At 41.4% G+C, this 24,842-nt stretch overlaps 1 protein-coding gene across 2 annotated transcripts; it reads right to left on the bottom strand.

The window, feature by feature from the left end:
- Nucleotides 1-734: 734 nt before the first annotated feature.
- On the bottom strand, nt 735-24,769 carry cpne4b (copine 4b). 2 transcript variants are annotated; one of them, XM_089023746.1, is made up of 17 exons: nt 24,309-24,769; nt 19,402-19,481; nt 18,813-19,005; nt 17,038-17,217; nt 14,409-14,480; nt 14,149-14,223; nt 13,761-13,844; nt 13,564-13,653; nt 9,759-9,857; nt 7,520-7,600; nt 7,364-7,423; nt 7,146-7,279; nt 6,175-6,229; nt 6,039-6,090; nt 5,426-5,559; nt 5,072-5,308; nt 735-2,219 (listed from the first exon to the last, which is right to left on the bottom strand). In XM_089023746.1, exons 3-17 carry the CDS (start codon nt 18,981-18,983, stop codon nt 2,088-2,090), a joined length of 1,656 nt encoding a protein of 551 aa, XP_088879872.1. In that variant the 5' UTR covers nt 18,984-19,005; nt 19,402-19,481; nt 24,309-24,769; the 3' UTR covers nt 735-2,087. The 2 variants fall into 2 exon arrangements, with proteins under 2 accessions (XP_088879872.1, XP_088879871.1); XM_089023745.1 differs by lacking the exon at nt 19,402-19,481 and having other exon boundaries at nt 24,309-24,767.
- Nucleotides 24,770-24,842: the final 73 nt, after the last annotated feature.

Consider the following 24,842-nt stretch of genomic DNA (forward strand, 5'->3'; position numbering starts at 1 on the left):
CACAACCACTTTTTTTTATCACATTTTGCAAGGTGGTGGTGGACCCCAAAAATATAGGCAGGAGGGAGGAGCAGGGTGTATTTGACAAATTGTATTAAAAAAAGTTGGCAGGAACAAAATCTCAAACAGCAAAGTCATCAAAACAGGAAGGTCCAAAGTAGCAAACAAAACCATGACCAACCCTTGTGCAGCTGCAGGCGTGACCCCACAGTGTTGCCCATTGGTCGCAAATATAAACGTTACAATTTTAGCTTAAAAAAAAAAGATTTGCTTTGGTTCACCTTGTCATATCTAAATCATATCTTTTAAATCGAACCTTTGGGAATTAAAGGAATGAAACGGTGAAAGTCGGCAATGTCTACATTGCGTCCCTCTCTTCTGCTGAGTTCATTAAATTCTCCAGTATAAGACATCTGCGCCCTCGGCTCCTCCTCGTGTGATCCGCTTGATTTTTTTTTTCAATTGCCCTCACAGAGGGGATCGATTTTACACCTTAAACACACACACATACATGCCTCTCTCTCCCGGCAAATTGCCATTTTCGTGTTTATTATGTTTGTTAAAGTCATACGTGCCTTGCACGCTGGGTCCGAGAGTACAGTAATTTCATCTGTGCTGTATGTCATGCATATTAGCATATTTGACAATAAAGTTGACGTTGACTTTTGACTTTACCGCTCATTACGTGAACAAAGAGCAAACTGCACCAAATGAGAAAAACAAAGTACCTTTATTATAATCAACATGCAGTTTACAAGGGGGGAAGATCTCACAGATCAGTGCCTACAACCCATAACCAAGCTACCCCTGCAAAACTTGACAATTTAGGAAGGTTATTAAGAAATTATTACAATTACCCCCCCCCCCCCAAAAAAAAAAGAATTCTGTAGAAAAAAACAGCCCATAATATCTTTGAAATGACAGATACTTTATTTCATAACCAGCAAGCCTTCTACAAGGGCGTCGCTAGCAGAAGTAATTACCTAACAGGCAAACTAACACCCATGGAAATAGTTGAATACAAAGTGCAATGCTAGTTTTTTAGAATACATTCATCACATTTGCGCTACCGAAGCATCTTGCTAGTTATGCCAACAATGTATTAGGTCAATTCTTTGGGCTGGCTGTGAACCGCATGCTGATTCGGTTAACTCGTATCTAGAAAGGTGGAAGATATACAAGGATTGGATTCCCGGCTAAGGCCATGAAAAAGCCGAACATGCAGTAGTCAGTGATAAGGGGTTGAAATTGGTTCACCTGAATGAGCTATTTCTTTCTATGAGCTAGGCAAAATTCTACTGTATGTATTTACATCAGTGGCGGACCGGCAAGGCCTGCAAAGCCTTCTCTGCTGGCCTAAAAATATCTGAATCACGCACGGACTGATGTGAATTAGATTTTGTCCATGAATTCCAATGACATTTCAGCCCTCATTTGTTACCAGGGTCAGAAATCTACCTGGACGCCTTCACAATCAGTTCTGCAGGCCCTGGAGCATGAAAATAAATGTCGATGAAACTGTTGCTTTAACCAATCAGATTTCGAATTGGCAACTCAAGGCCTTCAAGAAGGTACAGTTTCATTAGTTTTCGTAAACTATGATTGGCTAGTCACAACATTGGCAGATCACTATCCAATCATAGTATCACTAGTCGCTAGTGATAAGAGCATACTGGCCAGAGCTAGCACACTGTATATGTATCGGCAAATATATCGTTGTGTCGATTGAATAACAGTTTTGTCAACCCACAATGGCTGAAAAAGGGAGAAGAAATTTGGTTGTAGATACACTGTTAAGGCCATTTTAAAGACATACTTTTCAAGGAAAAAAAATGGACGTCATTAAGAAAGGTCGGACAGTTATTTCCTGGCTAATGGTACCCTCTAGTGGACTTGTAGTGAATCACACCACATTTCTTTTCAGTCTGGATTGATTCAGACGTCGCACTACTGAAGGCCTAGCGATGAAATCCACGGCCTGCCACTGATTTACATAAATGTGTGCGAGTGTAGGTGGTGTAAATGGTACGCCGGAGGGGTAAGCAATGCACACTCGTATTGTAAACACGTATCGAGCTCGTCCGTCGTCAGGGACTGAAGGCCCTTGTTGACTCATAGTCCGGCATACACTTGGGTTTGATGCCTTTTGCGTTGTAGTAATCCACCACCTGGTTTGGGACTTCTGCCAGAACACTTTTTGCTAGGGCAGCTGGGGACGCCTGTCGAGATGTTGACAGACAGACAGACGGGACAGAGAGAAGGGAAAAGAAAACGGAATACATTAAGAAGCCTTTCGCATCGCTAACCGCGCGTGACTCGCAGTCTGGAATTCACTCTTGAGCCTGATGCCGTCATAGGCGTAGCGCAGGGAGACTGACGGGATCCGACAAGCTTGGATGGGGAAGTGGGAAGTGGACGAGTGGGTTGAAAAACTTCCACATGTGCTCCTCTGGGTTTTGGTTGGCACTTTACGATAAGTGAGCTGAACTTAAAGGACAACCGACGTCACTTTTTTGTTTTTTAACTGACACCAGAAAAACGTTTTATAGCATCGAAAATACCCAAAACACGCAGTATGATATTTTTAGTCAAAGGCAATAAAAATGACTTAAAGTGTCCAATATCTGCAAAAAAATGAGCTTCGAATTGGGCATTTTCAGAAAGTCCCGCCCCCATTTTGTGACATCACGCCAAGACGTCTTGCATTGCTTGTGAATCAAAACAATGGCTTCAGATTCGGAGAATATTTCTTGTTCCACATCCAGTTATGAATATGATTCAAATAGTCCTGAAGAGCAAAGCATACATGTTTGCAATCGATTAAAGAATGTATTTGGGCCATTTTGAGGCAACGTTGGGGGAAAAATCTCTCACAAAAAAAAAGAGGCACAAAATGGCGACATCCTGTGGCCACCTCCGTCGCCACAGGCTGATAAATTCTTAAATGGCGCTTGGACGCCCTCTGGCGGCTTTTGGGTGCAACACGAGGTCCCCAGACCAAACAACTACAGCAAAATACATTGACGTGATGGAAGGACAATGCGACAATGCGTCCTTTTCACGGTGAGCAGGCGGTCCTTTTCTGACGTCACGTGAGGACTCGTCACCAACTCAAAAACAAGACTTCCTGAATATTCAGCGAGAGTCTTAAAACGTAAAATATAGCTAGATGCGGTGGAATCTTATTAAAATACACTCAGTAGAAGTCATTTGAAGTGATTTGACAAATTATGGACACAACTTGTCCGGGGACGTCGGTTGTCCTTTAAGAGTTCTCAGGCGTCTTTTTGGACTTTTCCAGGAACCGATTTGACGAAAGGTCATCTCGTAAATCCCAGGTCAGACTACATCGTCACTGAATCGGGAACTGAGCACACAAATCAGCCTAGTGGGCAAGAAAAGCCTCGGCGAAGCAGGATGCTTTTAAAATAAGCATTCCTAAAACGTCCTTACGGAACGGTAAAGTTCTGCGGTTGTTTGAAATGCACTCTGTGTAATAATGGAAGTTGAGTGCTGGGTGAATGGACAGGGGAAGGGGGGCGGGGGGGAGAATAACATCGTCAGTCGCTTACTCTCTATCTCAACCTAATTCCCTGAGACAATGTGCTATCAAAAGTCCACTCATCGGCCCCTCTTCGTTAAAAAAAAACACGTACAGGCGCTTCCGACCTGAGACATCCAAGTCGGCCTTGTCACACACTTGCCCGCTTCCCCTTAATCCCCTTTGAAAAGAAACGACAGAGCAGAAAATCACCTCGCCAACCGCCGTCACACACTCCCTTGCTCCCTTTTGTCATTAGCTCGCCTCTCCCGCTGACCCCCCCCCCCACCCCCAATCAGCCACCCACTTCCACGCCCCGATTGTTTACTTCCACAACCCGCACGTCCCTTTTGTGAATATCTCCGGGTCCATATCTTTACAGCCCACTCCCCCAGTTATGCACCCCCCCCCCCCCCCCACCCCAGGACTTTGATTGAGTCACCACCCACCCACATCCAAGCACACGGACACTTTCTGTTTGGTTGGCACCTAATTGGTTGATTTCTCAACCTGCCAAAGAGCAAACTTAGCGTAACAAATCCAGCCAAACAGGCCCTGTCAAAGCCTGACTACATCAATGCCATCCGAGCACGCACACACACACACTCATCCATGTTTTTTCTACATAGTGGGGACAATGTGCGCGAGGGATTTACCACGTGGGGACCCAATTTCAAAAGGTGCCTCTTCTAGACTCTCGTCCACACAAACACACACTCACACATGCATGTACACCCAGATACATGTTTTTTCATCATGGTGGGGACGATATGTGTGAGGGATTGACGACATGGGGACTCAATTTTAAAATGTGGCTCTCGTAGACTCGTCCACATAAATAGACACACACACACACACACACACACACACATATACACACACACATTTTTGCAATATAGAGGGGACGAGGTGCGTGAGGGATTTGCCACATGGGGACCCAATTTCAAAATGTGCCTCTTGTAAACTCGTCCACACAAACACGCATACATGCACGAGCACAAATACACAACCGCACACATTCACACGTTTTTGTGACAAGGTGGGGACGAGGTGTATGAGGGATTTGCCACATGGGTCCCCCCAAATTCAAAATGTGGTTCTCGTAGACTCTCGTCCACACACACACACACACACACATGCATATACACATACATGTTTTTGTCACGGTGGGGACGAGATGTGTGAGGGATTGACCTCATGGGGACCCAATTTCAAAATGTGGCTCTCGTAGACTCTCGTCCACATACACACACACACACACACACACTCGTTTTTGCTATATAGAGGGGACAAGATGTGTGAGGGATTCGCCATGTGTGGACCCAATTTCAAAATGTGGCTCTCGTAGACTCTCATCACACACACACACACACACACACACACACACACACACACACACACACACACACACACGCACATACACACGCACACGAGCACACGCGCACACACATGTTTTTGCTACATGGTAGGGATGAGGTGTGTGAGGGATTTGGGACCCAATTTCAAAACGTGCCTCTCGTGCGTGCTTACATGCTTGAAATCCTTAAAGGGCACAAACTGGACGATGTCTCGGAGGACGGGCTCGCCCTTGGGCGAACGCAGGATGCCGTCGTCACCGTCCAAAATCTGCATGTCGGTGAAGTCGGCGTTGCCCACGCCGACGATGATGACGGACATGGGGAGGTGGGAGGCGTGCACGATGGCTTCCCGCGTGTCGGCCATGTCGGTGATGACGCCGTCGGTCAGGATGAGGAGGATGAAATATTCCTATTGGTAGTGAAGAGGCAGATTTGAATATTAAAAAAATCATATACACCAGACAAAAATGGATGAAAATTCGGAATTATGAAGTACATGAAAAAGATTTTTTTTGCCCCTTCTCACCATGGCCTCTTTGGTGTGCATCTCCTCCGAGGCGGACGAGGCTACTTTCTGGATGATGGGGGCGATATTGGTGGGCCCGTAGAGTTGAATCTTGGGAAGGCAATTCTGGTAGGCCTCAACCACCCCTTGGATTCCTGCGACGTGCACATACGGAAAAGTGCTCAAATAATCAACGTTGTTTCCGTGACGATTCGAGATATAACAAGGTGATGGGATGTTTTTGTGGGTGCGACGTCATAAACGCAATCCAAAGATGGCGCTTCCGAGCTCACAGCAAGAAAGCATCAATGTGGAAGGAAGAGTACAGAAGCCAATTTCACACATCCGGATGAGTGTTATTTTTCTCTGTGTGTGTTGTAGCCTGAAATAATCATGACAAATCTCCCGATTGGGCATGCGTGCGCAATACAGGAGAAAAAAATGGCACTGGAGAACTTGCTTGAGGAGCCCACGATGAGAAGAAAGAAGCGTATGTGGATTTGTCGCCGCTTGGAATTGAAGCGGATTTACGTGGGGCAGGAGATGTGAGCCAATCTCTTTTCGTCAATGGATGCTCCAGCTTTGTTTGCTTTCAACATTTTGCTTGTAGCAGACGTGCGTTTGAAAAGCTTACCGGCGCATTCGGGATTGTCTTCGTCAAAGTTGACGGCAAAATCATGTGACACCTTCACGTGAGAGAAAAACAAGGCCTTAATGCGACGTCAGATGCGTTTTGCCTTTCATCTGGATAGACACGCTAACACACCTACCTTGAAGTCAGGCGGGATTAAAGCTCCAAAACCAAACGCCGGGAACATTTTATCGCTGGATTGACCCACGTTTTCATTGAAGAGACCGAGAAATAGGAAAATAAGATAAAAGGAGTTGGAATTAATTTGTATGTGTGTGTGTGTGTGTGTGTGTGTGTGTGTGTGTGTGTGTGTGTGTGTGTGTGTGTGTGTGTGTGTGTGTGTGTGTGTGTTTGTATGACTAGTCTTGTAAGGACCACTAACATTTTACACCATACGTAGTGAGGACATTTTTGACAAGTGGGGACCTTTTGGCCGGTCCTCACAAGTTTTTCATTCTAAAGGCTTTTAGAGGGTCTATATATGCATCTGTTAAAGTTCCAGAAAGGTCCTCACAAATTCACCCAAAATGTTTTTTTTGTGTGTATTTTCATTTCACTTGGATACACACACTTTTTACTCACTGTGTGTGTTTATGTGTATGTGTGTCCGTGGTTAATGAGAGGAAAAAGTTCATACCACAAAAAGTAAAATGATATTTTAACCAAATTCACTACAGGGGTGAGGACTTTGAATTCAGAAACCTCACTCCTGCTGTTACAGTAAAGTCTCGTTATATCGATATCGGATATATCGATAGTCCCGGTTATATCGATACTATTTCTATGCACGCACGGAGAAAATTGCATGCAAACAGGGTCGGATATATCGATAGTCCCGGTTATATCGATATTTTTTCGGACTCCCTTGAATATCGATATAACGAGACTTTACTGTATTTCAGTTTCAAGTCCACTTCTTATTTATTTGTTTTTAAAGAAGTTGAAGTGGAAAATGGGGTGACCTTTAGTCTTCATATGTAACACTAGTTCTCTAAATTTATCAGCAACTGTGGTCCTCACTCCTTATCTGGATTTATCCGGACCTCACAAAGCCATTGAAAAAGGAATGCGTGTGTGTAAATGAGGTGACGGTTGGAGTGTCCGCCGTACCTGTCATAGTCTTGGCAGATCTCCCCCACGGCCACTAAAGCTTTGAGATATTCGTTGGGTTGGTAGGGGTGGATGTAATGGAGGGAACAGCTGTTTCGGGGGTCCCCATTGGATGCCGTGAAGTCTATTGCCACCTGGGATGAACACATGCACACACACACACGCTATATATGAAGAACTGCCCACCAGAACGAGCATTTTCCAGAAAGGCAACTCACGGTGAACTGGATTTGACAGCCTCCCATGATATAATCCAAGAAGGAATACATTTTGATGATCTGTCATGGAGGGAAAAGACGTTTTAGGTAACACATAAATCAAGTCTTGAATTGTTGAATTTAATTGACAATGGTGGTCAAGGAGGTTGAGTTTACCTTACAGTGGTTGAGAAAGACCACGCCGGAGTTTCGGTAGTTCTTCTTTTTCATCTGATATTTCGGGTTGATGCATTCCCACTGAATCGAAGGAAAATATTTAGATTTGGAACGTGACAATCAGGCGGTAATGTCCCATACCCCTACTTGCCCCTCCGCTCCCCCTCAGAGGCTATGATAGCGTTTTAAATGTATCAATGTGAAATAAAAACAAAAGACGTGTGAAATTGTAAACCACCCTGCTCATTATTTCAGATGATTTTTGACAGTTTCAAATTTCATTTTCCGAATTTTGTGGCATTCTGCTTCTTTGCCTTGAGTTCTATTGAAAAAAAGTGAGCTTTTAAAGAATTCGTTTTTTTTTTTTATCAATTCGGCAGCCTGATAGTATATTTTGTCCATTAATTCTTATTAACTCATTCACTGCCATTCACAAATTTATTCAAGAATTGAAAATATGACGGAGAAGGCAATTCCCGAATTTGTTCTCGTTTTGTTTTTTCATGCTAGGATGCCGATAAAGTGCTGGAAATGGACTCTGGACATGTTTTTTTTTCTTCCCATGTTAGCGCTTTGTTCCAGCTTCAGCTGTTGTTAAGGCGCTATATAAACAGCTGCCCTTATTTCAAGCTCATATAACTGCAGACCCATATAATTTAGGAATTAACTCTTTTTTTCTGATTAATTAAAGAAGAGTCTCTGAGCTTTCTTACGCTGCATTTAATGTTTATATAGTCCTAAAACTCAACATTCTGTGGGTTCTGTAATTTGAGTGACAATAAGAAAAACCCTGGCACTGTCGTGCAGGCGCTGGTATACATCAAGAGTTTTCACAAAGTATAATTGGCTAGTCACTACTGAAGCAGCCTACTGAAGGCCTAGCGATGAAATCCACGGCCTGCCACTGCATTTCACGTTAAATATTTACTCAAAAATAAACACGGCGAAATTATCTTTGCTCAAATGAATGTAGAGATATTGCAAAGGATGTAAAAAAATTAAAGGACAACCGACGCCTTTGAAAAAGTTGTGTCCATAATTTGTAAAATCACTTCAAATGGCTTCTACTGAGCGTATTTTACAAAGATTGCACTGCATTTAGCTATATTTTACGTTTTAAGACTCGCGCTGAATATTCAGAAAGTCTTGGTTTCGAGTTGATGACGAGTCTGTACGTGACGTCACTAAAGGAACGCCCCTGACCAAGAAAGCGACACACAATGCATTTTGGGTACTTTGTTTGGTATCGTGTTGATCCGTGTTGATGGCGAAATTAGAAGGAAAACACATAACGCGATGGTAAATTGTTGTTTGCTGCACCAAGACTACTATTTGATAGTAGTTGACACAAATTCCCAGCAGACAAATCAGCCCATTTCCAACGGAGCTTGGGCGCCATCTTGTGCATTTTCGGGGAACACAGAAGGACTTCTTTAATCGATTGCAAACATTTATGCTTTCCTCTTCAGAACTATTTGAAACATATCCATAACTGGATGAGTAACAAGAAAGCATCTTCTCCGAATCTGAAGCCATTGTTTTGATTCTCGAGCAAAGCAAGACGTCCTGGCGTGACTTCATGAACTTGTGGGCGGGACCTTCTGAAACTCGGCATCTCCGAGGTCATTTTGAAGTCGTTTTGGGACACTTGAAGTCATTTTTATTGGTGTTTTGCATTTGATAAAAAATATCAGCCTGCGTGTTTTGGGTATTTTTAGATGCTATAAAACGTTTTTCTGATGTCAGTTAGGAAATTTAAATCCTTTAAATAAATAAAATCACAAGATTGAAGAACAACCATGTGTTACATTTCAAAAAACACCGGCCTTGATCCCCGCGCCGATAAATTCGACCAAAAAAAATAAGAATCCTTGAACAAATCCTACATCCCTGAATTGATTTTAAAGTGCTTTTCAAAAGCGTTTCCTTCTTCATTAAACTCGCGGACGTCACGTCCTTGCCGCTGCGAGGCAGCCGTAGCAAAGTTCATCCGCCTGAACCGGTGATGATATGCGGTTGTGTCAGCGCCTGTGGCATTGTGGGTAATTTATTTATTTATTTATTTTAATTACGATGCTTCTCGCTGCAATTCAGAAGACTATTTTTGGGGCGCCTTTTTCACATGGCGGCCATGCTTTGATTACATCTCACCCGGTGACGATTTGAACAATCAGCATAATTTGATGGAAACGATTACAGAATGTGCCGGCGCTTCCTGACGACGGGTTTATTTTCTCACCTGCTTGCCCTCCTGTTCTGCCCTCATCTCCTTAAACGTGGTCTGAAACTCCCCAATGAAATCGTGCTTTCCGTTCGAGTCCCAGTCCCAAACGGTGCACTGAAAAAAAACAACAACAAAAAAACAATAAAAAGACAGAGTCTTCTGCTTAGAGCGCAGCTGCGCCATCACCTGAGCAAATACACACATAAACACACACACGAAATGCCATGTTGAATGATTGATAACGAGGTGTTGGTGGGGGGGCAACGGGGCAGTGAAATATTAATCTGAGGATGCTGAGAAGGATGTGGCCTAAAGAGACGGCGTGTTTTGGAGGCCTGCGAGCCGCCGGCGAACAAGACAAATGGCCGCAATCCTGGAGAAAAAAAAAAACCAAAAAGCCGAGAGTCAGCAAGCACGCCCCCGGACGGAACGACGCCATTCTTTCATTTACAAGCGGTTGAAAAAATAAGTAAATAATCAATCGAATGACGGCAACGAAAAAAAAAAGACAAACAGGAAGAGATGTTTGGGGTTGTCGTTCGGTTGAGGAACGGTGTGACCTTTGAGGATGGGTGCTCATGCAGCGGTCCCCAAACGGACCAGTTTTGTGTCCAACAAGATTTTCAGGGACCAGTGATAAATAATATAATAGAAGAGAATATAACTAGATAGATAGATAGATAGATAGATAGATAGATAGATAGATAGATAGATAGATAGATAGATAGATAGATAGATAGATAGATAGATAGATAGATAGATAGATAGATAGATAGATAGATAGCTTGATGGCTAGATAAATAGCTCGATAGCTAGATAAATAGCTCGATAGCTAGACAGATAGCTCGATAGATAGCTCAATAGCTAAATAGATAGCTCGATAGCTATATATATAGCTCGATAGCTAGATAGATAGCTCGATAGCTAGATAGATAGCTCGATCGCTAGATAGATAGCTTGATAGCTAGATAGATAGCTCGATAGATAGATTGCTCGATAGCTAGATAGATAGTTTGATAGCTATATGGATAGCTCGATAGATAGCTCCCTAGATAGATAGCTCGATCGCTAGATATATAGCTCGATCACTAGATAGCTAGCTCGATCGCTAGATAGATAGCTCGATCACTCGATAGATAGCTCGATCGCTAGATAGATTGCTACCTAAATAGATTGCTACCTAGAAAGCTAGCAACCTAGATAGCTAGCAACCTAGAGAGCTAGATAGTTAGCAACCTAGATAGCTAGCTACCTAGATAGCTGGCTACCTAGACACATGGCGACCTAGATAGCTAGATAGCAAGAAAGAAAGAAAGAAAGAAAGAAAGAAAGAAAGAAAGAAAGAAAGAAAGAAAGAAAGAAAGAAAGAAAGAAACAAAGAAAGAAACAAAGAAGGAAAGAAATACAACAAAATCTTATGATATGAGCTCCATGACAACCGTCATATTTTGTAAACATCATAACAAAGACCAATCATAACATGAGGAATATCTTGTAGGGATGCAACGCTCTTGGGTTGCTATGGTAACCTTTAAACGTGCCTTCAAAATAAGATGCAAATACGAAGCACGTGAAAAATATGACTCAGCATTGCTTGCATGTTATGCAAAGTGGGAATTTCCTGTTGAGATAAATTCATATTTTAATTACAACTCTTGATAGCCTTCTTTTTATTTTTTATTTTTGGAAAGTCATATGCTTTCATGTCACCTTCTTGGGCCTTTTCCCCTTTCCAACGACTTTCATTTAACCAGTAATCTGCGTCAAGAGTGACATTGTGTAGACAGATGTACCAGAGGTTCCGGTCAGTTTTCAAAATAAAGGTGTTTGAACGCAATGAAACGGAAGTAATTTATTTATTAATAGCTATGCAGGGAATACCAAATGAGAGCTTTAGCAAAACAAATATAACAGCCATTAATTCATGCATTAGTCGGCATGGAGTGTTATTTGACAAGGGTCGGCGGAAAGAGAGAAAATTTCCGCCCATGTCTCACGACACCGCGAACGCTTCAAACGGGTCGCCGGGGAAACCGGCTCCCATGGCGCGTACGTGTGCGCGTTAGCCCTTTTCCTCCTGCTGTCAGGATCCACGCAGAGTTAAGACGCCTCTGAATATTTGATGATCAAGCTCATGTTTATTCACGCATTCCGAGTCGATGCGCGGGGCCCTCCGCTCTCCCGCTCATTTACGCAAATGTATTCTGGCGAGCAAAGGTGAAAGTTTGATCATTTGAGCTCTTTGGTAATCTTCTCCTGTACAACGCGCTAACCTGAAAATTGGGAACATGACCCCGAGTCAACCCGCGGTTTGCCGGTGACCTAGTTACATAAAACATGGCATTTAACGAGATATCAAAAATGGATGGGGTTTAACACATGACCAATGGGCGCACCTGATACATTTGATGACAGAAAGTAATCCGGACTTTAGACGCAGTCAAAACAGGTCCAAGTCGTGGCGTAGATGGTGAATTGGGCTTTGGATCACCACATTCCTAATTCCTCTTCCTCTATGTAATTTATTTTTTACTTTGACATTACTTGTTCAAAATGGCTACCCACCGCCATTTTGATGTTGTATGGAGTAAACCGACCCATTCAAACAATGTGGAAGAAGATTAAAGATGTGAAATTTGTCATGGGGAGTAGGATTGGGTTGATAGTCACAACTCCCAAGTTTCCTGAACGCAACACAACTAATATGTTAGTTCCGGGTTGAGTGAATGCTGGCGCGTGTGGCTGCCGCTGCTCACCCGCAGAAAAAAATATCCTGTGACTGTAAAGTGACCGTGAGAGTTTTGAAAGGCGCTTATCAATGAATTCATTATTATTTCTTATTAAAAAGTGTCAAAGATTGGATGAATGCACGGCTTGAGGAGCCCGCGATGAGAAAAAAAAAAAGAGCGTCAGCATATATGACACTGTGTCGCAGCTTGGAATTGAAGCGGATTCTGTGAGACAGGAGATGTGATCCAATTTCTTTTACGTCAAAGGATACTACAGCTTCGTGTTTGCTTTCAATATTTATCCTAATAATAATAATAACACATTTAATTTATAAGCGCCTTTCAAAACTCTCAAGGTCACATTACAGTCACAGAATTTTTCTGTGGGTGAGCAGCGGCAGCCGCATGCGCCAGCGTTCACTCAACCCGGAATAACTAGCTAGATAGTTCATAGATAGCAAATATATAGCTAGCTTGCTAGCTAGATAGATAGCTAATAGATAGCAACACGAGCCAGCGTTCACTCAACTCGGATGTAACTCAGATAGAAAGTTAGCTAGCTAGCTCATAGATAACTAATATTTAGCTAGAAGCTCGATAGCTAATAGATAGCAAATATATAGCTAGCTAGCTTGATAGCTAATATGTATATATGGCATTGTATTTTGGACAGCCCCCCCACTTCATATTTAGCTTGTAGCAGATGCGCATGACACCATGACGTCCCTGATCCACTGGTGAAAAGGACACCTTGACCCTTTCATCTAGAACTGCTTCACACAACAAAGATGGTGCAGAAAGTGCTTGACATTGAATGGGTCTTTGTGTTGCGTCACATTATTTGTCATTTAGTTTTTTGTTGCTGTTGTTTTGACTTCAAAATGGCGTCCCGAGAGTGGCTGCCTTTACAGTAGGTCTTGAATTTTGTTTTTCTACTTCTTCCTTTCATCATTTCCTCTTACTTTCATCACTTTGCTGCTGTGAAAATGTACATTTCTCCACTGCGAGACTAATAAAGGCTAATCCAATCCTAAAAAAAAAAAAAAAAAAAAAAAAAAAATCGCAATAAATAATACCAATAGCGGACTCACCTTTAGCTCCCTTTCCTGGTCTCCGCTGCAGAGCGTGTTGAAGGAAACTTTAAAGGATTTCCAAACGGGGCTCAAGTTGTTCATAACCGTCTGAACCAATACCGGCGAGGTCGGGAAGGGATGTTGGTGGTTGCACATATAAACAAACAAGATTTTTAAAAGCACACCAGAGGTAAAGTCATTAAATCCGTAATTACCTCTGTCCGGTGTACGAGTGACTCGCTCCCATCGTCGTTGATTCGAAAAATCTCCAGGAATGGATCTGACTTGCTGAAGAAATCCTTTAGAGGGAAAACACATCCATAAGGTGCTAGCATAAATCCTTTACCCTCGAAAAGGAATCATTATTTCTCCCTCGTTTCTTCCAAGTCTTTCTCTCTTGTGTGCGTTAAATTGTCCAGCTCTCTCTTGCTGACTTCCACAGTTCCCGCCCAAGGCACAACCTGTTTAGATTAGTCATTCATGACCGTGCCCGTGTGCACGCACGGGAAGCCTGAAAATGAACAGTTATCTAGTGGGGGAGTGGGGGGGGGTCACTTAAGGTGATCCAATATCTCAACAAAGCCTCATTTTGGTTCCACAAACCTTGTCATCCAGTTTCCGTGCACTGAAAGAGAGCTCGACGTAGTCGTCGTTGCCGGACAGCTCCTCCGCCGTCACCTTCGGAGTGGAGTTGACGAGTGGCAGGAAGAAGAAGGCGAGAGAAAACGGGATGGAAATGAGCTATTGATCGCGCTGAATGTGTGGCAACATCGTATAAATTGTCCGTTTTTTTCCCCCCTCCGAAAAAGTGAGTTGTGATTGTGAGAAAGTGTGTTTTTGCTGATTTTGAACAGTGTCCACACCATGATAGAAGATTTTCCGGCAGTGTTTCCTTGTTTGAGGAGTGCTTTGGTGAGTTTCCTTTGAGAGACGATCTGAAAATGACACACGCAAAAAAGGGAATATTATTCACGGCGGGACGACAATAAATAAATAAATAAATAAATAAATGGTTAAAGAACTAAATAACAAATTAAACAAGCAAATTAAACAATGCAACAATAAATAAATAAATAAACAAACACATTAATAAGAAACGAATGGCGCGGTGAATAAGAATGAATGAATGAATAAGTAAATAAATAAATGGTTAAATAACTAAATAACACATTAAACAAGCAATCAATTCAACAATAAATAAATAAAGTAATAAAAAAAGAATAAATAAATAAATAAATACATAAATGGTTAAATAACTAAATAACACATTAAACAAGCAAACAATTCAACAATAAATAAATAAATCAATAAATCAATAAACCAATAAGAAATAAATGGGACAGTGAATAAGAATAAATAAATAAATAAATGGTGACGTGAATGAATAAAAAATAAAATACATAAACATGTAAATAAATGAATGACTTGGTGAATAAATGAACAAGAAACAAATACATAGATAAATAGATCAATGAATAAAAAAAGAAATAAATACAATGAATAACTAAATAAATAAACACATAAATAGATGAACAATAACCAAATAAATAGATGGATAAATAAAAAAATAAATAAGTTAAATAAATGACTAAATAGATGGCTATATAAATAACAATTAAACAACTAAACAAATAACTATATAAATGGCTAGATGAATAAATGAACAATAAATAAATACATTTATAAATAAATAAAAACACACACATAAATACAGAAATAAACATGTAAATAATCAAATAAATGGCTCGGTGAGTAAATAAAAACAAACAGATACATAAATAAATAGATTGATAAATAATTCATTAAACAATGAAACAACTAAACACTTAAATAAATGAAACAAACAAACAAGTAAATAAATAATTAAGTAAATTAATTAATTAATTAATTAATTAAAAAAAAAAAACATTTGCACCTAGAGACCTTACACATTTTTCCACTCACAATTTTTGCTCTGACTTATGAACCAAAAATTAGAAATACAAACAGCGCCAGCGCATATAGGAATGCGTCTCTAGAGATAGTTGCAAATTCCATGGAGCGCCGAACGGCCATTTTGCCCTCGAGGCAGGCCAAATAACAACATCTCTTGCATCATTGCATCTCTTGCTTTCAACCACTCATCTTAAAAAGCACTGCAGAAGAGTAGCAAAGCATTTTCCAAACAGGTCGAGCGCTTGCGGTGCTTTTAAGCTGCTGCAACATAAAGCAAACAAGCCAGTGGAATGAAACAAAAGCTCTCGACAAGGCTTGTCCTTGTAAACGCCGCTGGCTTCATCCAATTTCGGGAAACCTCCGGCTAGCACTTTAATGGCACGCTTTTTTTTTCATGCATCAGTAAAAAAAAAAAAGGTCATCCGCAAATACGTATTTTATAGTTGTGTTTCTTGGTGGAAAAAAAAAATGGAATTAAAAACTGCTTAGCTGGCATTTCGCAGGCACCCGCTGAGGTCATCGGTCTTTTTAATGAGCACAATGCCTATATTTTTTCCTGCTGATTGGCTGCCTTTAATGAGTGCAGCTCCACTATAAAGCACATACAGTGATACCTCGATTTACGAACCCCTTGGCTTACGAACTTTTCGGTTTACGAACTTTACATTTATGAAAATTTTACCTTGGCATACGAACTTTTTTCGTACACGGAGCTGCCTCAATGAGTGATGTGTCGTTCGCGAAGTGCCCGTTCTTCGAACAACAAAATGGCAGCCGACTGTTTTAGTCCTCTATTCCCCGCTCCCAGTCTTCGGTTAAAGCCACATGATTGGTCAAGAACACAGCATTGAGGGGAAGTGGTTTAAACATTAAAGAGACAGGCAGATGACAGTGAGAGAGTTTCAACTTTGATAGTTCATAAGCAGAGTGTAGACTGCAAGGTTAAAATATCCCATCAATCTGGCTCCACAAGCCATCTGTACACTTGATGCAAAAAGCTATCAACCCAGCTAAACAGAACACAATTGATGAGGAACTAGATACAATTATCACAGAGAAAGCACCTACAAGGGATCATTCCTCAAGATGGTAAAAGAAGAAGGCTACGTTCCTCATCAAGTGTTTAATGCTGAGGAAACCGGCCACTCCATTCCATCAAGCCAACGACCATCACAAGGGTAAATAAAATGACTTTATTATACAGTAAAATTTGTTTCTTTAATTATCATACCATAGCACATTTATTATACATAAAATAAGGTATATTTTGTCTACTTTTAAGGCTTAGACGATTAGAAAGTAGAAAATTATGTTTTATGGGGACCTGGGAATTGATTATTTTCATTTTAATGGTTTCCTATGGGAAATTATTTTTTGGAATACACCCTTTTCGCCTTACACACTCTGTCTGGGAACCAATTAAGTTCGTAAGCCAAGGTATCACTGTATTTAAATATTGATTGGACAGTCATATATAAATTGTGTCGATATAAAGACGTATGCGCCCTTGAGCAAGGCACAAAAATCCTTTTATATTCCCTCTTTTGACATACGGACCTGTCCCAAGGTGCACTCCAAGGCCCCGAGGAAGTCAGCATCACGGAGGCCATTGTTGCCTGAGCTGATGTCCAGAAGTTCGAAACGTAGCCTTTGGACCTCTTCGAAGTAGTAATCCACCAGGAAGATCTTGGAGAAAACCGGACCGCTACTGCTGCGGATCACTTCCGTCCGGTCCACCTTTTTTGAGGATGATCAGGGTCAAAAATTTCGGCATTCCCCTCAGCAATAAACGATAACTGTGATATGCATTGGATTCCATATAAGTCGATAAATTCCAACTCATCTAGATACCGTTTTTCCGCATAGACAATGAATGAGCATGTTTTAATTCACACCCTAACACCCTAAACCTCAAAACTGGGGGGAGGGCTTTTATTTTATTTTATTTTATTTTATTTTATTTTCGTGCCATGATTTTCACCTTGGCGCGGCTTGGAATTGAAGCGGATTTACATAGGACTGGAGATGTGATACAAATTCTTTTCAGCAATGGATGCTACAGCTTTGTGGTTGCTTTCAACATTTAGCTTGTAGCAGACGCGCACATTCCACCATGACGTCCCTGTTTCACTGGTGAAAAGGACGCTTTGATCCTCTCCTCTTTTGCCTACATTGATTCATGCAACAAAGAGGGTACAGCAAGTGCTTAAGAATGAATGACTGTGTTTTTGTGTTGTCATATTATTTGTTATTTAGTTTTTTTGTTGTTGTTTTGACTTCAAGATTCTCTTTTCAATTTAAATTGTTTGGGTGCAATGCAGGTCATAAAAAAATGACAACTGCCAATCCAAAGTTGAGGATTGCAACTGTTCTGTTTTGATTGTTGTGTACTTTTAATGAGACGGAATTGAAAACATCACGTCGCCATTCACAAATTTGTTTGGGTTTTGTTTTTTTTTTCATGCTTGGGTGCCGATAAAGTGCTGGCTAGACCTTTGGCAATGTTTTTTTTTCCTTCCAGAAAGGGGGCGCATTTCCCCTTTTCAGCTGTTGTTAAAGCTCTATATAAACCAATACATATGTATTGCATTGTATTTTGGACAGCTGCCCTCATTTCAAGCTTGTATAATAATAATAATAATAATAATAATAATAATAATAATAATAATAATAATAATAAATTACATTTTAAGCTCCTTTCAAAGCTCACAAGGACACTTTACAGTCACAGACAAGCATAGGTACTATAATAAATAAATTATAATCACAAATACAATGCAATAAATAAAATAAAATTATAAATAGAAACAAGAGAAAGAGCTATACAGAAAATGCAATTTTAAATAGGTGGCTTTTATAACTCCAGACCTATAAAATTTAGGAATTAACTCTTTTCTTTTTGATGAAAGTAGAGAGTCCACGTTTTCTTACGCTGCATTGAATGTTTATGTAGTCTGAAAACTCAATATTCTGCAGGTCCTGGAATTTGATTGACGATGACAAAAACCCTGGCACTGGATTGGACACATTTTTTGCACATACAGTAAAGTCTCGTTATATCGATATCGGATATATCGATAGTCCCGGTTATATCGATGCTATTTCTATGCACGCACGGAGAAAATTACATGCAAACAGGGTCGGATATATCGATAGTCCCGGTTATATCGATATTTTTTCGGACTCCCCTGAATATCGATATAACGAGACTTTACTGTATCTAGCAGTGAATGTTTTTTATTTTATTTATTTATTTTTTACAGAGTTTACAAGATCAGCTGTCCACTGTCGCCAAGCCCAAAGTTCCCCCTCCGCCCGTCGACGGTCTGTACCTCAAACCACTGGCCGTGCGACTGCATCTTCAGAACAACGCATGGGTCAGGTTTGGACAGGGCGTCTCGGTCGGAAATTCCCCGACAGGCCACTCTGAGCTCCACTTTGGTGAGGCACGGCGAGCTGATGAAGCCCAGCGTGGCCTCCGCAGACTCATAGATGTTGCTCATGGTGAAATTGCGCAATCGCCCGCTGAGAGGAGAAAAGGAGAAAGAAGAACAGATGCGTCAGGGTAAATTTAGAAGGAGACGGACAGGCGGAAGGACAGACAGAGCGTACCTGCCCACACCTGGGACCTTGTTACACAACTGAGTCAGGGAAGGGGGAAAAGGAGGAGTGCTAATTGGGTCAGATTTGCATCTTTTCACCCAAGGGTGTCCTCACTGTTGCTGCACTCAAAAATTACACTTGCAAAGTGGCAAAGCAAAATTTGGTGCCCCAAAAACAAAACCGTTTGCGAAGCGCAGCTGTCATCAGATGTCAAAATAACATCGCTTTCGAGCTTAGCGAGAACACGTCGACGAAAGGACGATGTGTGAATGAGAGAGATGGATAGCTACGTCGATGACACGCCAGATGATTACTCACTGAGGATTTGTGTTTCACATGAAACGCTGTTCTGTCATTCTATTCTGGCGCCGCGCTGCTTTTAAATGTGCCGTGTGGACCTTTAGAAAGATGGGGAGAAGTTAGTGATGAGGCAGCGGTCAATTCTAATTTAAAGTGAATTATCAGCATATTTGTGTTTAATTTTTAATTCTTTGTGAGCGAGCTGTGAAGAAAATGACATGAGTTAATTATAGCATTCAACAGACTTTATAGGAACAAAACCTGATGAACACTATACGACAGCAATTTAATTGGAGTTGCGATAGAGCTCTGCGGCACTTTGTTTTTTAAAGTACACACTTTGTTTAAAAAGTTTGAAAACCAACCAATTTGGTACAATATTTACAAGAGTTTCCATCCTTCCAGTGAGATTATTAAAAAAAATTAATAATAATAATAATAATAATAAAGTAATGTGCAAAAATGTGTCCACTTCAGTGCCAGGGTTTTTGTCATTGTCACTCAAATTCCAGGACTCTCAGAATATTGAGTTTTAGGACTATATAATTCAATACAGCGTTAGAAACCTTAAATTGTCTTCTTTCATCAGAAAAAAAGAGTTAATTCCTAAATTATATGGGTCTGGAGTTACATGAACTTGAAATGGGGGTGGATATACAAAATACAATAATAATAATAATAACACATTTCATGTATAAGCGCCTTTCAAAACTCTCAAGGTCACTTTACAGTCACAGGATTAGGCAGCCACACGCGCCAGCGTTCACTCAACCTGGAAGTAACTCAAATAGATAGAAAGCTAGCCAGCTAGCAAATAGATAGCTAATACATACATTTTGATTTATATAGCGCTTTTACAGCAGCTGAAGCGGGAACAAAGCGTTAACATGGAAAAAAAGGAAATGCTTCCCCCTTGTGGAAAAGAAAGAAAACATTGCCAGAGGCAACGGTCAGCGCTTTATCGGCACTTACGCATGAAAAAACAAAACCCAAACAAATTCGGAAATGGCGCTTGAAGTCATATTTTCAATTCCCGAATACATTTGTGAATGGCAGTGAATGAGTTAATTGGAGTTGCGACAGAGCTAACCGGCACCTTTTTTTCAAAGTTCACACTTAGTTTAAAAAGTTTGAAAACCACTTTGGTTCAACATTTAGAAGAGTTTCCAACCTTTCCATTGGGATTTGTGAGGGCCTATTAAAAAATAAATTAAAAAAAATCCCCCTTAGAAAGCATTTGCGACATCATCAATAAACGTCCTCTCATTCCGCTAATAAATGTTAACATGCTCCCATCTGACATCTGTTTAAAGGACAACCGACGTCTCCGGACAAGTTGTGTCCAGAATTTGTAAAATGGCTTCAAATGACTTCTACTGAGCGAATTTTAATAAGATGCCACCGCATATAGCTATATTTTACGTTTTAAGACTCGCGCTGAATATTCAGGAAGTCTTGTTTTTGAGTTGGTGACGAGAACGTAAGTGACGTCACTAAAGGTCCGCCCCTGACCGACAAAAAGACATATTGTAGCAGTCCTTCCATCACGTCAATGTATTTTGCAGTACTGTTTGGTCTGAAAACCTTGTGTTGCACCCAAAAGCCACCAGAAGAGGGCGTCCAAGCTCCATGGAAGGAATTTATCAGGCTGTGGAAACGGGCTGATTCATTCCTCACAACAGCGGTGGCCATTTTTGGGTGCGACATTCCCCCCGCCCGTTTGCCTCAAAATGACAAGGAATAAAGTCTTTAATCGATTGCAAACATGTATGCTTTCCTCTTAAAAACAATTTGAATCATATTCATAACTGGATGTGTAACAAGAAAGCATATTCTCCGAATCTGAAGGACATTGTTTTGATTCACAAGACGTCTTGGCGTGACGTCACGAAAGGGGGGCGGGACTTTCTGAAAATGCCCAATTCGCAGCTCAATTTTTTTGCAGATTTTGGAGCCTTTAAGTCATTTTTATTGGTGTTTTGCATTTGAATAAAAATATCATTCTGCGTGTTTTGGGTATTTTAGATGCTATAAAACGTTTTTCTGAGGTCAGTTAAGAAACAAAAAAGTGACGTCGGTTGTCCTTTAAACTCCATCATGAATGTAATGCGACTAAACGCGCTGGATCACATAAATAAAAGCCAGAAACAAAAAAAAAATGGACAGACAGATCAATTTTGCAGGTCATTCGTGTATAAAACCTCGGCTAGTTAGTCTCCAGCGGTTTGCAGATGTGCTAGATGCTACAAAGTGAATCTTAGTATGGCGGTCTGGTAGTGTCCTCCTTCGGGATTTAAACTCCTGGAATTGGCTCTGACTCTGACCTGGATCTTGCTACCCCCGTCCTCCATTATTCATGTTTCTGGTGCGGGTATTATTTTTAGCCAAGTGGAGCTGAAAGTACTCGGTGATGTGCGGACACGGTCAGGAGCGTAGGACAGGTGTATGACATACGACTGCCGTGTGACCGGGCAAGGCGTTCTGCTTGACATTTGACACATAAACGCACACACACATATATGTTTTACTTGTTAATGTAGTTTTTGCAACGACCCTGGCTACAGAAAATGAATAAAAACAGGAATGTATGATGATAACCACAGAACAAAAACTGGAACTTAGTGCATTATTTGAAAAGGGCTGGTTACTTACGTCACTATGAATCTATCGATCGATGAACAATCAATTATAGTGACATATTTGATCAGGGGATATTGAATGACAAAAAGATCCACATTTTTTGTTTCTTATGCAAGCTGTTGACATACGTGTAAAATACCACAAGGGGCAGTGTCGCTAACACTCCTTTTTTGTCCATTTCGGATCTGGGATACTTAGAGTATGACCGTATTTTTTTGGTGTATAAGACGCACCGGAGTACAGTATAAGGTGCACCCCCAATGAATGGTGTATTTTCAAACTTTTTCCATATATAAGACGCACCGGATTATAAGGCGCACCTTCACTGAATAATAAGTTTCATACTGTATTTACCGATGTATAAGGTGCACCCCCAAGGAATGGTGTATTTTCAACCTTTTTCCATATACAGTATAAGGCGCACCAGACTATAAAGTGCATCTTCAATGAATGAAAATAGTTTTATCTCCTTTTTTCCAGTGTATAAGGCACACCAGGTGTAAGGTGCACCCCCACTCAATGGTGTAGTTTAAAACTTTTTCCATATATAAGGTGCATCAGACTACAAGGCGCATCGTCAATTAATAAAAAAAAGTTTTATATCGTATTTTCCAGTGTACGAATTGTGTCTTTTCAAACCTTTTCGATGGTGAATCGTTGTGTATTGCACCAAGACTACTATTTGATATTCGCTGACAAAAAATTCCCAGCAGACAAATCAGCCCATTTCCAACAGAGCTTTGGCGCCATCTTGTGCATTATCTGAGACGCTACATTGGAGTCCTGAAGCCTCAAAATGAGATGGAAAGACTTCTTTAATCGATTGCAAACATTGATGCTTTCCTCTTCAGAACTATTTGAATCATATTTACAACTGGATGAGAAACAAGAAAGCATCTTCTCCGAATCTGAAGCCATTGTTTTGATTCTAGAGCAAGGCAAGATGTCCTGGCGTGACGTCACGAACAAGGGGGCGGGACCTTCTGAAACTCGCCATTTCTGAGGTCATTTTGAAGTAGTTTTGGGACACTTTAAGTCATTCTTATTGGTGTTTTGCATTTGACTAAAAATATCAGCCTGCGTGTTTTGGGTATTTTAGATGCTATCAAACATTTTTCTGATGTCAGTTAGGAAACAAAAAAAAATTGTACCGGTTGTCCTTTAAGTGAGTGGGGGGAATCCCATTTTTTCCCATACGCATACAAACCCATCCCACACTGACTTCCTTCGCCTTCGTCGCCCATATAATATAACATCACACCCGTGCCTTCAAACTGACACCCATCTCTCTCATCGGGAAAAAACATGCTTTGAAATTGACGTGCACTTTAAATAGAAATCAGGATTGATGTGTCATGTCTTCCTTCAAGGCTGCGTTTTGGTGACAATCAATCAGAGCTTTACCTTGACTGTGTCTGGAGACGCTCAATTCACCTTGCGCGACTGGGACAGATGTGACATTAATGATTCAGTCACAGGGTAGGAAAAACAAGTCCATCGCTTTTTGCCCTTATTGATTTAGCGGGACAAGGTGCATGGCGGCATCGCTTTTCCAACTAACGAGGCGGCGTGTTAAGGAACTCCAGGCGGGTTCATACTCGTGACGCACGAGACGGACGGATGTCTCAGCCAAAAAGAGGCAAGAAAATGGCCACCGAGCTGTGAGGAATGAATCAGCCCATTTCCACAGGCTGATAAATTCGTTCCATGGAGCTTGGACTCCCTTTGCTGGCAGATTTTGGATGTAACACAGGGTTTTCAAAAGAAAAAAACAGTACAGCAAAATACATTGACGTGATGAAAAGACGCTACAATGCGTCTTTTTTACGGTCAGGAGGCGGTCCTTTTCTGACGTCACTTGAGGACTCCTCACCAACTCAAAAACAAGACTTTCTGAATGTTCAGCGCAAGTCTAAAATATAGCTACATGTGGTGGAATCTTATTAAAATACGCCCAGTAGAAGTCATTTGAAGTCATTTTACAAATTATGGACGCAACTTGTCCGGAGACGTCGGTTGTCCTTTAAGGGAGGAATACGGGTAGGGTTATAAGCGTGAGGGGAATATTGGAAAAAATATAAATCTTATTTTCACCCAATTGCAGCTACACATTTCTAATGTCATATTTTAGTCTGATTAAATTGGCGAATTTGACTATGCGTGATGAAAAGCCCGCTAAAGACGGAGAGATTCTTACCTAAGTACACCACGTGAAGCCAAAATATACAAACGCCGCAAATATTTTCGCACTTTTCACGTCGGAAGATTTCATGGGTAAAACTCACCCCGCTTAGACTTGTCGAGAAGATCCGCCGGGCAAAGGCGAAGAACTTCACCCCCGTTGTTGACGTGACAATCACGGACGGGCGCCTACCTCGCCATCTCCGGACCCATCTCCCGGCCACCTCCACTCACGCTACAGGAGGATTTTTAGTCACCCACAACGCCGCAGAGCTGCCGATGGAAGACGCTGCTGACAACCAAGTATGAGCACCGCATTGAAATTCCCGGAGGGCGAGCGCGGCCAGGACTCCCTTTTCCCTGGGTTGACTCTAGATTAAAAAATAAATAAAAATGGGAGGAGGGATGAAGTGGGCGGTGCTCCACTTACCGGAGTTTGTAATCCGCTGACTCCGACAGGGGGTCGCGGGGAGCGCGCAGCATCCAGGGACCACAGCTCCACTGGCGGTGCGGTCTACTAGCGTCATCTAGTGGCCGCAAGGGTGGTAGTCGTACCCCTCTTACCCACTCTCGGTTCCCCCAATTTGATTGGCTCGGATGCGCTTCAGTGGTTTGATAATAAATGATGACCGTACACC

Source organism: Hippocampus bargibanti, linkage group LG20, assembly GCF_051943395.1.
Source record: "Hippocampus bargibanti isolate YZ-2025 linkage group LG20, ASM5194339v1, whole genome shotgun sequence".
In the NCBI taxonomy this organism is placed as follows: Eukaryota; Metazoa; Chordata; class Actinopteri; order Syngnathiformes; family Syngnathidae; genus Hippocampus; species Hippocampus bargibanti.

Bases quoted from the DNA above. Each gene is read 5' to 3' on its own strand.
- cpne4b (XM_089023746.1), bottom strand. From the start codon at position 18,983: ATGAGCAACATCTATGAGTCTGCGGAGGCCACGCTGGGCTTCATCAGC. The intron at 6,230-7,145 runs GTACGGCGGACA...GGGTCAATCCAG, and splicing joins ATCTGCCAAGACTATGACAG to CGATAAAATGTTCCCGGCGT. The intron at 2,220-5,071 runs GTAAGCACGCAC...ACATCTCGACAG, and splicing joins CCTTTAAGGATTTCAAGCAT to GCGTCCCCAGCTGCCCTAGC.